Source organism: Spermophilus citellus (assembly GCF_964194105.1).
Source record: "Spermophilus citellus genome assembly, chromosome: 11".
NCBI classification, from domain to species: Eukaryota; Metazoa; Chordata; class Mammalia; order Rodentia; family Sciuridae; genus Spermophilus; species Spermophilus citellus.
This window is the reverse complement of record NC_138192.1, coordinates 88,143,723-88,161,035: the sequence shown is the minus strand read 5'-3', so window position 1 is coordinate 88,161,035 and position 17,313 is coordinate 88,143,723. Positions and strand designations below refer to the sequence as shown.

Sequence of the window (17,313 nt, the reverse complement as noted above, 5' to 3'; positions counted from 1 at the left end):
CTACAGGCTTTTCTACTAAATTCAGGAACAAAACAAGGATGCCCACTCTCACCACTACTATCAATATAGCCCTTGAAACATTAGCCAGAGGAATTAGGCAAGAAAAGGAAATCAAATGAATACAAACTATCTCTGCCAATGATATGATCCTATATCTAGAAGATCCCCCCCAAAAAAAAAATCCACCAAAAGACTTCTAAAGCTTTAGAGCTTATAAATGAATTTACAAAATATCAGCATACAAGATCATACTCAACAGTGATTCAGTCAAAGAAGAAATCAGGAAAACCATCCCATTTACAATACATTAAAAAAAGCCATACTTTGGAATTAATCTAACCAAGGATATAAAAGAGCTCTACAATGAAAATTACAGAACACTGAAGAAAGGAACTGAAGAAGATTCTAGAAGATCTAAAAACATCCCATGTTCTTGGATAGGCACAACTAATATTGTCAAAATGTCCATACTTTCAAAAGCAATATACAGATTTGGTGCAATCCCCATCAATGACATTCTTAACAGAATTAGAAAAAAACATTTCTTTTTTTTAAAGAGAAAGAGAGGAGAGAGAGAGAAAGAAGAGAGAGAGAGAGAGAGAGAGAGAGAGAGAGAGAGAGAGAGAGAGAGAGAGGAGAGAAATTTTCTTAATATTTATTTTTCAGTTTTAAGTGGACACAACATCTTTATTTTTTGTGGTGTTGAGGATTGAACCCAGCGCCCCATGCATGCCAGGCGAGCGCGTTACCACTTGAACCACATCCCCAGCCCCTAGAAAAAACATTTCTTAACTTCATTTGAAAGAATAAAAGACCTAGAATAGCCAAAGCAATACTAATCAAGAAAAGTGAAGCAAGAGAATCACAATACTTGATCTACAGAGATGCAGTAACAAAAACAGCATGGCATTGGCACCAAAATAGACATATAGACCAACAAACATAATAAAAGGCACAGAGACAAACACAAAATCCTATAATATCTGATATTTGGCAAAAGGTGCCAAAAGTATAGCTCAGAAAAAAGAAAGCCTTTTTTAATAAATAGTGCTAGGAAAACTGGATAGCTTTATGTACAAAATGTAATTAGACCCCTATCTTTTACCCTGCACAAAACTCAAATCAAAATGGATCAAACACTTAGGAATAGACTAGAAACCTTACCATTGATAGAAGAAAACATCTGGTCAACACTATATCATATAGGTGCAGGCACAGACTTCTTTAACAAGATCCCAGAAGTATAAAAAATAAAACTAACAATCAATAACTAGGATGCCATTAAACTGAAAAGCTTTTGCACAGCTAAGGAAGAGTGAGCCTACAGAATGGGAGAAAATCTTGGCCACCTACTCCTCCAATAGGGGATTAGTATCCAGAATATACAAAGAAGTAAAAAATATTAGCACAAAAAAACCCCTACAAATAACCCAAATCAATAAATGGAGAAAAACTAAACATACATTTCTCAGTAAAAGAAACACAAAATAAAAATCAGGGAAATGCAAATGAAAACTATCCTAAAATTCCATCTGATGCCAGTTAGAATGGCAAAGATCAAGAATACAAAGAACAATTAGTGCTGATGAGGTGTAGGGAGAAAGGCACAGTTACACATTATTTGTGGGACTCCAGACTAGTACAACCAGCCTTAAAAGCGGTATGGAGATTCCTCAAAAAACGAGGGATGAAACTTTCATATGACCTCACTATGCCACTCCTGGGTATTTTCCCAACAGATCTAAAATCTGCATACTACAGCAACACAGCCATATCAATGTTTATAGCAGCACAATTCACAATAGCTAAATTATTAAATCAACTCCAATGTCCATCAATAAATGAATAGGGCTGGGTTTGGTGGCACATGCTTGTAATCCCAGTGACTAGGGAGGCTCATATAGGAGGAACGCATTTTCAAAGCCAACCTCAGCAACAGTGATGTGCTAAGCAACTCAGTATGACCCTGACTCTAAATAAAATACAAAATAGAGCTAGGGATGTGGCTCAGTGGTTGAGTGCCCATGAGTTGAATCCCTAGTACCAAAAAAAAAAATAAATAAATAAAATAATACAATAAATGAATGGAGTAAGAAACTGTGTGGGTATATATCTATATACATACACACACAGACACATAAATACACAGATACACACACAAACAAAACAAAACAAAAAACAGAGTTCAATCCAGCCATTAAAAGGAATGAAACTATGTCATTTTGTCATTTTCTGGTAAATAGATGAAAATGAATAATATCATGCTAAGTTAGCCAAACGCAGAAACTCAAAGGTTGAATATTTTCTATCATATGCAAAAGCTAGAGTAAAATAAAGGGAAGCAGGAGGGAAGGATAATATTATTAAAAAATAATCAAATACAAATTAATAGACAAGTGAAAGGAAGTCTAGTAGTGCAGAGGAAGAAGAGGGGAAGGGGGGGATAGGGAGGAAAAGGGGGAAGGAAAGGAGAGATCATAAACTGAAATTGATTTCCATGCATGTATAAGTTTGTTGGGATGAACCCAACTACTATATACAACAATTAAGCTCTAATTTTAAAAAAATGCAAAAAAATCCTAATCTTCTAAAGTTATATGTTGATATACTGATGGATGAAATAATATTATACATATCTCAAAAATAATACATCTAAAAACAAAACAAAACAAAAACAATATGGCCACAGGTATAGAGTTTGAGGGTAATGGCAAGATTGAAGATTGTCCATGAGTTATTGAAAATGAATAATAGGCACACAAAGGTTCATTATCCTCTTCTGTGTGTTTTGGTTTATATTTGATATATTTAATAAGTTTTAAGAATATCATTAATAACTGAAAATATTTTTCACAACTAAGAGACTCATGTCTCTATAACGTCAAAAAGAGATCATCCAAATAAATCTAAAATAAAACATAATAAAATATACAAATTATTTTATTATAAAGATTAAATTTTATTATATTGGACTTCCATATATCCAAAAATAGACATAAATCATAAATTTTAAGAAAATATTTGCTATGCCATATATACATGTATAATAAGTGAGGAGTATCAAACATGATTAAGAACTCTTCTAAATCCAATAAAATCAATCCAGGATGAAAACTGACAAGAGATGGTAATTTCTCATAAGAGAAGAGATGGCCCAGAATCCCTAAAGAATCACTTGTCCATGTTTACCAGGTGATTTATACATACAAGTATAGTCAGTGAATCATAAATTGTTTAAATTATCTAATACAGTCATCAACAGAAAAATGAAGAGTGAATACAATATCATATATTAGTATTAAAATATCTTAAAATGGTATTTATATTATATCTATATATAAGTAGTTGAAGAATAAGTGATATAGTAAATGTATTTTCTAGAAAAGTTTATGATGATCACCAGAATTAGATGACAGTTCTTTTTGTTGGTGGAGGTAAGTCTATTCTATGTAAATTTATAATAGATATAAATTTATATAGTTCCAAGAATCCAGTGGAAGGGGACTAGGAACAAAGACATTCACATCTAGACACATCATAAGTTGTTGAAAACTAAAACCCTCCAAAAATAATCGGAAATAACCAGAGAAAAAATATGGTAGTATTTCTTATAGGAAAATGATAATCAAAATATTGTTGGTGCCTCATCATATTCATGAAATAACAATGAAATGGAATGACACATTAATATCTGGAAATGAAATAATTCAGGTTTCTCAGTTCTGGTGAAATAAGCATACTGTATACTCAGGAAGAAAGGGTTTGGATTTGCTCTTTTTAGATTCTAGTCTTTAAGAACCAGGTGATTTAATGTCCATAAATTAATTAATTTTAAATGTTAAATTTAATGGTGAGTCACACTGTTTAATTTTTAAGTCTCACATTTTTATGGTATATTATTAGAAAACATTTTTGTTGTTTGGACTCACACTCTAATCTATTGAGCTCCAATGGACAACATGAAATGACATAGTATAAGAAATATAAAAGTTGACATTTCAATAAAGTTCACAGAGGCTTTAGAGTAATTTCTAAACCATTTCAGTTTTCCTAAAATTACTTTTAGTATTAAAAATATTTTGCAATTTAGATAGGTACTCTGTATTATAAATAGTGTAGTTGCTAGTACCACTCTAAATCAATCATTTGTCAAAAGATACAGAGAATTTATCTGCACTTAAGTGAAAGAAGTCATTACCAAGTTTGGTCTTTCTCCAAAACATTATTATACTTAGCATTTAGTATTTCTTATAATAAGATTCAATTACCAGGTAGTCCTTTCTGTGATTTCTGCTCAGGAACTGGATAAACTACTTTTATATCATCATAAGTCGTCTTTTTCTTCTTTGGAGAAGCTTAATTAAAACATGTAACAAAACATTGGATTTTAATCACAGTGATAACAGAAGTACCAGATAGACTTTATACGTTTTATGTCCAGGATATGAGCCACTTGCTAATCTATATGCAGGATTGTGGGGTGATATGGGAGAAGATGGAGAGAGATATGAAATGGGACATGCTTTCAGAAACAGAATTTTTTTCTGTTACAAAGAAAAATCCATACTGCAGTCTATTGGAACATATAATTTTCTCTACCATGAGAATGCATACCAGAATAATGACTGGGCTGAAGATCTACCAGCCTACAGTGATTACTGCAATTGTTGGATTTGCATTATAGTCTGGCACAAGCAAATGTAAATGTATATTATAAAAGAAGATAGAATATTTGTTTTATACAATGCACAAATGTATGTGTGTGTGTATGTATATCTATCTATCTATCTATATATATATATTCCTTTTTTTCTGATAGAGATAATTAGAGTTTCTTTTTATAGCTGTTTAGGTGGGCAATAACTTGACTGCATATGTGCTCAATGAGTTTACATCAGAGATGTAAAATGTGAGAGTGATCTGTTTCCTCACTGACCATTGAAGAAGAATCTTCTAATACTCCCTCCTTTCCATCCTCTGAAAGTTTCAACTTGGTGGAAAATGACATTACTATAGTGGTATAAAACAATTTTATTTGTGAAATACATATTATTGTTCTTCTGTCATATTATTATAAATTCATAATATACTACCAGTTCATAGAAAAAGATGTGAAGTAATAAGTATTTAAGGTAACACTTGACATTCTTTTCCTATTAAATGAGATAGTTGACAAATATGTTGGGGTATATAGAGTTACTAAAGTGATTTCTTATCTGAAGCATGAGATTGCTATCATTGCCTCAAAGAATTAAACAGACTGAATCAACCCATTTATCAAATATACATTTAATATACAATTTCTTTTTGGGACCAGGGGATGAACCCAGGTATACAACTGAGCTACGTCCCTAGTCCTTTTCATTTTTTATTTTGAGACAGTGTCTCACTAAGTTGCTTAGGCCTTGCAAAGTTGCTAAAGCAGGTCTTGAGCTTGTAATCCTTCTGCCTCCTGAGTTGCTGGGATTACAGGTTTGTGCCATGATGTCTGGCTAGCATATATATTTTTCTTGAAGCTCTGTGACACAAAAAGGTGGGAGTGATTAAGGCAGTGGAAAGTCTGTAATAAGTGCATTTTGAATGTTACAAACTATTGAAGGGATTCAAAAGAGAAGTATCTTACCATTGGGTTATCAAGTAAGACTTAATGAAGGCTTAAAATGAGGCTTAAAGTATTGTAGGATTTTGATTAGAGTGAGAAAATCATTCTAAACTGAGAAAACTGGGTAAAGAGGCAGAGAAGCAGGAAATGTAACCTGTATTTTAGGAATGTCAGTAGTCTTATTTGACAGACAAATGAAAACAGCAACGAAAAATGTTGCTTACTATGTGCCAGAATGTGGGGGTTCTTTATAGAAATTATTTGAGGTATTATCTTTGTTTTTAGATGGTTAAACTGTTTCTGAGAGCTTAAGTAATTTGCTCACGCCATTTACAAGGCCATAAAATGAGTTGGACCTTGGCAGTCTGGCTCCAGAACCTGTTCATCTTATCCCTAAATCATAGATATCATCTTCAAAAGTGTATAGTGTGGAATAAAAATTAAAATTTAAAATTTGGAATGGATTCCTTTTAGCAATGAATGCTTGCCTAAGCAGTCTGAGCTACTTTTAATAGGCAACAGCTTTTGGGGCAGGAGAAGAAAACATCAGAACAGAGTTTTAAATGCAATTGGGGAACAGTGCACACAATAGATTTGTACTCAATTAAAAAAAAAAAAAGAGCCAGCTGAAACTAGTCAGTCAATCTGCTGGAAAGTCACAAGGAGATTCTAACAGAGAAATAGGATAAGAAAGAAACAGGATTGACATCATGTTCTTTCCTATGTAATATTATTACGTAGTCATAGATAGTTAAAACCCATATACTCTTTTACATTTGAGCCAGCAAATGAGGGATGGAATTCACTAGTTTTATAATGTTATAAATAAAAACGAATCTGGTATGGATTGGGCATAGTGATGTCACTGCTCTATATTCTGTATTCCGTCTTTACACTTCATTTTTTAAGTTCTTGCTTGTGTACATCCTACATTCTTTCTTATCTTCCCCTTTTTATTTCCTGGTGCTGTATATTTTCATTGGTTGGTAACCAGCAATTATCACACACACAATTATCACAATAGCAGTTATCACACACCCAATTCTATATTTTCAGTAGTATAGGAACTACAGTAGAGGAAAACTCATCTCTTGAGTCACTTCATAACATTGTTTCAGTTTGCTATATATTTTACACATAAATATCCATCATTCAACTTAAACCGTAATATGAAAATTATTAGGTTAGACCCTTGAACCAAGTGTAAGCACACAAAATACTACAAAAGGATTTTTACATAGATAATTATGTCCTACTTAGCTACATTGCCTTTTGATGTCCTCACATTCATAAATGGCTCCATCTTGTCCACTGTTTTCTAACGTACTTTTCCCTATATCTTCTTTAAAGCCGGTATCATGCATTTTTTGTAAATGATAAGCCATTTTTTTCTCTAGCAGGACTTGTTTCTAAAACATTTCAAAAATAACATCAATTTGGTTAACATCAATTTGCCATTTATAGATACAAAAATACTATTTAAAATATGACTGTATATTGGAAATGTGCAATCTGTTTTGTGACTTGTAAGTTCACACTAAGCACAAAAGTGGGAGGGCAGTAAGGGGTACACATCTATCTGTGGTCAAGTATGAAGAACATTTTTAACATTCAGATACAATTGAACTCATTGCACACTTTTGGGGAACTAGTACAATTTCTCTTCAAATAGGGTCTGTTATTCTTATCCTGGTAAACTTAAATAATTTTTCTAATTAAATAATTTTTAATTAGAAGATTCCTGGAGGCCTAAGCAAACATCACCTCGGTTTACCACAGGCAAACATAACATAATATATGAAATGTGATTTCTTTTTGTGAATTTCTGTGCTAGTATAGGCTATGAATGTAGCGGAAAGAAGATAACTTATGAGAAAGAAACCCAGAGATCCTCAGAGAGTTTTATATTCAGCAAGAAAATGGATCAGAACATATGCATAATGAAACTAAGATTGCATAAAGGACTATTCTAAAGAATGAAATTGCATTCTAAAGAGTAGTAATTGCATCAATCTTAAGATCAAAATTATATCTATTTTTACTGGTTGCACTGGAAAGACTTCAAATCACATTGGGAAGAGTACTAAAATGAGTCTTACCTCAGTAATAAGAACTAACTCGTCCTAGATCAAATGTAGCTCTGGCTTTGTCTAAAAATTTATTTTTAGAAAGACATGAATAATCAAACTTTCCAAATAAATTACATATATATAAGAAAAATGCTAAGGAATATGTATACCTATGGAAAAATATCCTGTACACAAAGTAAAATTCCCAATAATTGGCATTCAGTCAAAGAATGAAAGGTATATAAGAAAGCAGGGTAACATAACCCATAGAAAAAATTAATCAATGCACTAAAATCAACTCATAAAAGACACAAATGTTAGAATTAAAGAAATAGCATTAATATAGTAAATGTAACTGCATCCTGTGTGTTTACCAGTTAAATAGGAGACATAGCAGATGTAATATAAGCCAAGATAAAATTATGATATATGAGCTAAGTAATGGAAAGGATACATTAATGACAATATAGATATTACAAAAGAAACTGACATGAATTCAGCAAGAATAACTATTCAAAAGTAAATATATGGAAAAAAAGAAAAGTTTCAGAGACATGTGATAGCTTCAAGCAGTTTAATGCCTGCAAAGAGAAAAGACAATATAAAATAAATATTTAACAATAATGACCTATAGTGTTCCAAAGTTGATAAAAATCATAAATTTGCAGGCTCAGGAAGCCCAAATAACCAATTTAACAGAAAACAACTAAAATGTCATCAGGCATATAATAATCCAATTTCTCAAAACTAGTGATAAAAAGAAAATCTTAAAAGTTGCCAGGGGTAAAAAAAGTTATGTTACATAGAAACAAAGTTAAGAACAGCTGTAGAAAAGAGAGCAGAAAACATATTTTAAGGTCTAAAATAAAACAAAAGGTCAATGGGGAACTCTATATCTATCTGCTATTAATTGAAATATGAGCTAACATATATCCAAAGAAAATCTTTCAACATAAATTTAACATAGTTTTTCTGACATACAAATTAATTGACTAGGAGAAGTATTGAAGAAAACCCTTCAGAAAGAAGAAAGTTAAGATACCAGAAGAAAATATAGATATACAAAAAAGAATGAGGAACACTGAAACTGGTAAGCACATGGCTAAATATATAAGATTTACTATTTAAATGATATTAGTATATAAATTACTGTTTAGACATATGTCAATGTATTATGAGATTTATATATATACATATGGCTCAGGTTCTAAAAATAATATATATGCATACATATATATATACACACATTATATATATATATATATATATATATATATATATATATGTAAAATGAATGACTGAAACAGATAAAGACCAAAGGAAAATAGAAAATAAAGTATATTACTGTAACATTCTTATAGTATGTAGAGTAATAGCACTGTAAGGTGTACACTAATAATAGCATACCATGATTCCTAGAGCAACTAAGCCACAAAGCACCAAATTATAAAACAGAAAAAAAATTAAATTCCAATAAAATTAATTTTAAAAATAATTAAAATTTAAAAATTCACAGAAGAAGGCAGAAAATGTGGAATAAGTCAATAAAGAAAAAATTAGACAAACAGAAAACAAATACTGAGATTATAGGTATAAAATTAAACATATTAATCATAATATCAAATATAAATGCATTAAACAACTTAAAGGCAGAGACTTTCAGATTGAATAAAATAGTCAAATCCTTCTATATGAGAAGTATGTCCAAACAAGGAACACAGAAAATGAGCCAATAGAGGGATTTTTTTTGGTGGTGGTGGTGGGGGGGGGTTACTGGGTATTGAACTTAGGCACAATCGACCATTGAATCACATCTCCAGCCCTATTTTGCATTTTATAGAGACAGGGTCTCACTGAGTTGCTAAGGGCTTCACTTTTGCTGAGATTGGCTTTCATGTCATGATCCTCCTGCCTCAGCCTCCTGAGCCGCTGAGATTACAGGCATGTGCCACCATGCCCAGCCTGGTGAATTAATAGAGTTTTAAAAGTTAGAAAAATAATAATAATAATAAAAATTTAAAAAAGAAAATGTCATGCTAATGCTAATCAAAAGAAAGTTGGAGTGACCAGGATTCCTTGAATAGAATTGATATCAGTCAAAAAGTTTAAAAAAAATGTAGCATTCTATTGCTCTCAGAAAAGAATGATAGTCTCTATGAGGAAAAAAAAATAAAGAAAGTGGTAAAAATTGCATACTTATTGACACGGAAAGTTGCTAATGGTATTTCACTAAAAGAAGAGACAATCTCCAAGCAGTCTGTAAGATATAGTACCATATATTTAATTATTTGTTGAAATAAACAAATATTCATGGAAACATTATGCATGGGTATATGTCTATGTGTGTGCTAAAAAGTTAATAAGGTTATAATTAGTTTATGGATGTTATCTCTTTTCTTATTCTAATTTACACTTTATATCACAACTCATTACATGTTATTAACATTAAAAACAGTTAAGCTTAAAAAATAAATTGATGAGAAAAAAATCAAAACTTTTACTAAGAATTTCTCATTCTCAGAAAAACTAAATTGGTTATTTAATTTTTATAAGAATTATAACTACAGCATGTGGTATAAAGCTAAAGCCAAAGGTAATTATATCAAATAACAGAGCAATATGTTGTACATTATAGAAAAATATTTCAGTTAAAATATAGTAAAAATGTTTATAGGCAGGTGTGGAGGTACACAGCTGAAGTCTCAGTAACTCAGGAGATTAAGGCAAGAGGATTATCTAAGCCTAGGAATTTGGGGCTAGTCTAGGCAACATAGTGAGACAAAGTCCCCCAAAAAATTGTTTATAAATTTCAGTTTTGTATAATGCATATTATCTAGGGCAACTGGTCCATGGTCATCTTGCAGTGATTTTTACGTTGGAAAAATCCTCTCTTCAAACAGCCCCAACTAGAGTTCACCCTACCTTTCTGTCACTCTCTTCTCTATATTTACGCCGCTGTTCTTCTACCCTCTGTTCTCTTTTAACATCTTCTCCAATCCTTGTCAGAAGTAACATCTCTTTTGTCTTCCATTCCTAGAGAGCACAATGTTACTAGACTTGGTGTTTGTTCCCTTCCCAGGGATACCTTAATTTTGTTCCACCACCCCAAAAATTAGACAACTCAAGGGCCTAACAAGCATCTATTCTGGTCAAGCATAAGCAAAGTCATACAGTGGCTTTGGAATGGGCTTTCCCCGCCCCCCACTATGTTTCCTATTTTATAAAAGCAGGTAGCATGTTGGTTGGTTTGTTTATTGTGGTACTATGGATTGAACCCAGGGCTTTGCATAAGCACTCTTCATAAGAGCTTCACCCTCAGCTCTTTTTATTTTTTATTTTGAGACAGGGTATCATCACTGTTATGGCCAGGCTATATAGGCAATGACCAAAAGACTCCATTTTATCCCCAAACTCCATGTCATGTAAGAAATGCTTCTCCCATGGGAAAACCCTGCCTTTGTACCTATCAACATTTGCTTAGCATAGTATATTGGCAACGCAAAATGATGAAATTGTTCCTTCTATTCTTATATCCTGTACTTGTGCACCCTAACTACATAAAATGTTAATGTTTGCCTAGATAATAGTAACCATTTTTCAACTTGTACTCAACTACAGTCATTTTTACCCACTTCCCCTTCTACTTATGATCTTAGATCTTATGATGTTTGTTTTTAGTTTTGAAATATAGCAATAGCCACTTGTGAATAAAGTACTGATATGCTTTAGAAGGTGTGCTCTAACCTCTGGAGGGGGTCAAACAGTGTAGACTTGCAGCCTGCCTCCTCTTCCCACCAGCTAGTGCCAGGCTGGCTGGTGAATAAATATTGTTCAGTCTCCTGCTAAATTAAATTGTCAGGCTGGTTTCGGATTTGAAATCCTGCTTCAGCTTCCTAAGTACCTGGGATTACAGGCATGTACCACCACAATGGGCCATAATTATTTTTTACTAAATATAAATTCAAAATTTTTTCCTTCACACAGAGTGATATAGGAAAGTGAAAGTGTGTCCAGTAACTCTTTCACACTGCGGAAGTTAAGCTAGGAGTGGTGGTGAATGCCTGTAATTCCAGACTCAGGAGGCTGAGATGGGAGGATACCTTGAGTCCAGGAGTAGGAGTCTAACCTGGGCTACATAGATGCCTGTCCCCAAAGAGGAGAGGAGCAGAACTTGATTTATATGTATAGTGTGTGGTCTCTGCCTTAATTTTTATGTAATAATTTATACATTATAATTCTGAAAATAGTTTAATGGGTATAAATTATTTAGAAGTGAAATGACTTGAACTGACTTCATGCATTATGGCATACATTATTTACAAATGGAGAAAAGTGTACACAATTTTTCCTCTCAATATTTTAAATCTATTATGTCTCACTTCTTCCATTTTTCTGCGAAGGTTAAGTTTTCTTCTTGTGTGTTCCCGCTGACGCCTCTCTTCTCTATCTCTCTGGAGTAGGCGATGTTCTTCTGCTGTGCGCTCTATTTGTTCTAATTCCCTACATATCATATCCAGATACCTGAGAAAGAGTGCAAATATCATGAAGTGAATTGGATGTTTCCTGCACTATGGTATCTTATGTTTTGATATTCCCAAATCATCTCTTTGCTTGCTTTTCACTTTTTGAACTACAGAATTTTTTTTCCAGTAGTCCTGTTCACAGACCTTAAAGTGAGCTTGACTCATAATATTTTACTCATTTTAAAGTCTTCCTATTCCATTTGTATATGTTGTCATAGCCAAGGCAATGGGACAATGTGTATCATACTAATTAAAGCATTTGCACAGTAAGCATTCAAAACTCAGTAGGTTTAGCAATATGAAGTTGGAAAGAATGTTGATATAAATGAAGCTGCAACTTCAAATCCAGAAAAAAAAATTGAATTTTCTGAAAACAAAGTGAGTCCTTGTAATTTATATATCTTTGAACAAATCTTCCATTTATAGTCTGGGTCTCTGGTACATAAATATCTTATGGTATTATTGCAAAATATATCTGTGGAATAAAAATTAAAAAGTAAAATTCAGATAATACAGTCTAATCTTTCAACTCCTAGTGAAGGAAAAAGAATGTCACCCACCTTCACCTAAAAATACAGATTTGACAATGGAATGTTAATGACTGAGTAATATCTGAATTAATTTACATGATTTTTAATTTTTTTAAAGATAGCTTATGTTCATATTTTGCATCAGGTATCTTAAACTAGAAAGTTTTGGGCTTTGTATTAACTGCCTTTAATGCTGTCAGACCCTAAAAATAGATCATAAAAACTTGTTTTCAACATGTGCTAAAAATATTTTCCCTTCCTCTCCTTCTATAGAGGGGGGTTTTGGACCTGTTTTTCCTTCAGTCATATGTTTGGCTTACCTCTTGGTTTAAGTTTATTTTCTCTGGTAAAGCTTAAATTTTCTTTCACAGCCTTGATACTAAGGTTCCCAATCCCTGTATCTCTTTGTCTCCCCACCTTCTTCCTTTCCACACTAAGGACTATAAGGGAGTTAAGTAGTATCTACTATTTAAAAGAAAAAAAATCTTGCCTTCAATGTTTTCCAGTATTTTTTCAATTTATTTGAGTTCATAATATACATGTAAAAATATGCATTAATTTCAGTCTTACCTGTGTCTTATTAACCTCTCCTGGTCCTTAATAGATTGTGCAGCGCCCTCATGTAACAACCAATTCTGGAAGTGTGCAATTTCAGAACATTCAGGAAGATGATTGGTTTCCTGCAGTCTACGTAGTTGTTTTGCAATCATTTTCTAGTTTAGAAATGTATATTATAAATATGTAATTTCTTATATTTCCCAGAAATAGAGCCATTAGTATTTCTAAATTGCATAAATTATTAATCATTTAATTGCACTTAAGTCTATTTTGAATCTATTAGACACAAAGACAACCAAACCAAAATGAAGATTTATTTCTCTGAAAATTAGAGATAAACCCTTCATTTGTATACCTGTTTTAAAGAAATTAAATAAGATCATCGGAGAAGTAGAGGGCAAGTGGGGAAAGATACACAACACTTAAAAGTGTAGGGAAGTCATTCTCATTTTAATCCAACTCTCTAAATTTACAAAGACACACGTTTCCTTATTTTGAATTAACTTTCTTGCCCCTAAAACCTGAATGTTCTCCCCCTCTCTCTCTCTAACACAGATGTGCCCCATATACAGCTTAGAGTTAAAAATCAGAAGGAAGTCACTGCCTATAACTGCTCATTCTATGGCCAAGAATTCCATTGCACCTTTAAGAAGAACATTTTGATAGAATAAATGCAGGTGCATGGACGTGAGTACAACCACACAGTGTACATGTTCTGTAGGACACCATAGAAATTCTTCATACTGTTTTCTTCCTACTGCTTAACCGGTTTTGGATTACAGTTTAAGAATCTTGCTGTCACAAGATACTTCCTATTTGCCACAGATCAAGCAGAAGTAACACATTTGACCAGAAATTTAATTTCCATATTAAGTCAGTCACCTTTAGTGATTTAATGCATGAACTAATTCCTTTCCTATTTTTGGTCAAAGATAGCCAACTTACAAATATTGTCTATTCCTGTTCTAATTTTTTATTCAGAAAAATACTGAATTACTTTGTCAACAATTAAAAGTCAAAGTGTTATTAAAAACACACACACAAACAAATTTTTTTTTTCTAAACTGCTTAAAGAAATCAAATTGAAGTATTTAACTTACTTGTTCCCTTACATAGTTTCTTTCAAAGTCTAATTTTAAGCTGGTGAGATATTGCCTGTATTTATTTAATTCCTTCAAGGTACACACAATCTAAAAGAAAAACAAAAATGTATAAATATTTTAAATATATAATATATAAAAGTAATAATCACTTTGCAGAGGAAAAATAGTAGAGACATAAAATTTAATCACATTTTGGTATCAATAGTAATAGTATCAAGGATAGTATCTTATATTTGTTGAATATAAAGTAGAATACAAAGAATTTGTAGAATATAAAATAATATTTTTAAAATTTCTATCCAAAATGACCTATAATATAATAAGGAATTTATTACTAACAATTAATTGAAGTTATTGAAATAGTAATTCTGATTAATTATAATTCAGATTATAATTATAAATGTCTAACTCAAGTAAGACCATTCCATTGGGATTCAAACAGAGTGAACAGTCCTATTTCATCTAATTTTTTATATTAATACACCACAGTGAATCTCACCATCATGTACATACATAAGAAACTAATAAGAAAAAAAAAAAAAACTATAATAGCAGAAAGATCAGTAGAGTGAAGGGAAATAGGGGAGGAAGGAAAAGAGGGAAATGGGAGGTTTTGGGGACTGAATAAGAAAAAAAATTATATTTCATACTTTTAGAATTATGTTAAAATGAAGAATAATATTATGAATAACTAAAAAGAATCACCTTAAAACATATATGGTTCATAATCCTGACAAGGGTACAGTGCCATTAGAGACAAATAAACAAGACTGTAATACAGCTGAGGCAAATAATATATTTTTACCATCATAAATTACTTATTTATAATCGTGATATTTCAAAGAAAAAAAGGTGAAGAATTAGTTTCATTTAGAAACACCTGTTGTCTGATTTCCTTTGGCTCAAACACTGACTATTCTAAGTTAAAGGTGATACTAGCTCTCCAGGCAGGTATAGAAGCACGCATGTATGAAATTTTTAAGTTTTTTTTTTTTCATTTACAAAAAGTAAGTTTAACCCACTTTATTATTGCTGGTGATGTAGCCACCTTTCTTTAGTCTCCTCAGGATATCTTTGCGCTTATAGTAGGCTCTTAAATGTGGATCATGGAGGTTTTTATACTGGTTTTCCAAAAGCTGACAATAAGGATCTGTCAGGTTAAAACCGTAGGATGGTCGAAAGAGCTGCAAACACAGATTCAAAAATATTACATATGTAAAATTGGTGCATTTTCAAATTTAAATAACCTATTGAGATGACTAGAAATAAAACACGGTGGAAGAATCTGAACAGGAGAAACTCCAATGGAAAGATTTACTTGAAGCAAGTTTAAACACTATTATCCTCTTCTTTTTCTCAATTACATGAATTATTCTAAGGACCCAAACTCACTGATCTGTATCAGTCTCTGACCCTAATCCAGAGAAGACAGGAGGAGAGGAAAAGAAAAGGTAAAGTGTAGAATTTTTTAAAGGCATAAAGCAATGCTAAGATCCTCCCTTTCTAAATTCCTCTATCAGATCATGGCATTACATTTAAAAGGATAGTATTAATTATATTAATTATATGTCAACATCTGAAAAAGAAAATCTTTCAATGTAATTAAATGGACATAACTTGAACAAACAGTAAAAGCAAAACTCAGATGTTAAAACTTTGGGGTTAAAGAGTCATTGTATTTTGGGTCTTCAATGAAAGAAACTTCTACATTCAAAGCAAACTCTAGATCTACATAGTTCAACCACCGAAGAGCCAACTTTAAAACATATTTATAGGAAATGAGGGGGTTTTTGCATCCTATCTAAGTTTGGCTACAACAACACAAGTGTGAGTCAAAAGAAAAAAAAAAAGCCAGATTTGGAATCAGGTGAAAGAAGTGGAATATGTGGGAGAGCTGGAAAACCAGGGAGCATGTGCCTTTTCTGCAGGCATCTAGTTCCATGAACACTATCACACAACACAGTGCATGATCCACACATGACTGCAGCTATTGATTGGTGACCTACAGATTTGACTACAGATATAACTTTGTTCAATACTTTTATAAGTACTCAGAAGGCTGGCTGGGTGGGACCCTACAAAGACTTCCACAAAAGGGTAGAGAGGAGGTCCATAATAGTATAATAATTCTCCCTTATTACTGAAAATCTTCTTTGTTAAGTTTCTGACCCCCTGTTAACACTAAACTTTAATTCCTTCCAAGTGGCCAAATCAGAAAACCAAATTTCCTGTTTACAAAATGCTTCTCTGAAAAGCATAGAAAAGAATCTGCTAGCATAATGTCTTTAATTCAATGAGAAAGACATCTCTCCTGTAAAGGAAACAATCAATAATAATAAGTTGAGGAGGGGACTGTCTCTTTTAGATGGTGATATTTAGTTTTCAATTTTGTTTAGGTGTTTTTGACCTTTATTTATTTATTTTTTCTTTTAAATTTTCCCCCTTTCCCCCCTACCTCCAGGGTGGTACTGGGATTAAACCCAGGGGTACTCCACCACTGAGCTACATTTCCCATCCCTTTGTTATTTTTACTTCTTTCATTTTGAGAAAGGGTCTCAGTTGATGAGGCTGCCCTCAATCTTGCAATCCTCCTACTTCAGCCTCACAGGTCCCTGAGACTACAGGTGTGCACCACTGCACAAGGCAACTGTTGACTTTTAGTTGTGCCAGGCATATGTTTCTCAAGGTGAAACCTGATTACCTAAGCAAAGAAAAGGTATTACCTTTTAATACATGATTCATTAAAGCCAGGGTAACCCTTTGTTGTCAATAGAAATAACTGGTTTTTCTATATATAAAAATAATAAAGATTTACTTCATCAAATATATAATGCTGAGAAAAAATAATCTCATAAAGTCAGTCTTCAGGGAGCTGGCCTGGTACCTAATTATGGTCAAATGAATAATTTTGGAATAAGTAATAGAAAA

General features: G+C 32.4%; 1 protein-coding gene across 1 annotated transcript in view; it reads right to left on the bottom strand.

Moving 5' to 3' along the window:
- FSIP2 (fibrous sheath interacting protein 2) overlaps positions 1-17,313 on the bottom strand; it is a gene marked incomplete at its 3' end in the record, with an annotated part of 82,527 nt that overhangs the window by 62,604 nt on the left and 2,610 nt on the right. The window contains exons 3-8 of the mRNA XM_081261732.1: positions 15,408-15,569; positions 14,383-14,472; positions 13,295-13,437; positions 12,051-12,192; positions 10,594-10,704; positions 6,872-7,011 (exon numbers count right to left, since the gene is read on the bottom strand). Of these exons, the coding sequence (XP_081117858.1) occupies positions 6,872-7,011; positions 10,594-10,704; positions 12,051-12,192; positions 13,295-13,437; positions 14,383-14,472; positions 15,408-15,569 (788 nt within the window). The remainder of the gene's footprint in view (positions 1-6,871; positions 7,012-10,593; positions 10,705-12,050; positions 12,193-13,294; positions 13,438-14,382; positions 14,473-15,407; positions 15,570-17,313) is intronic.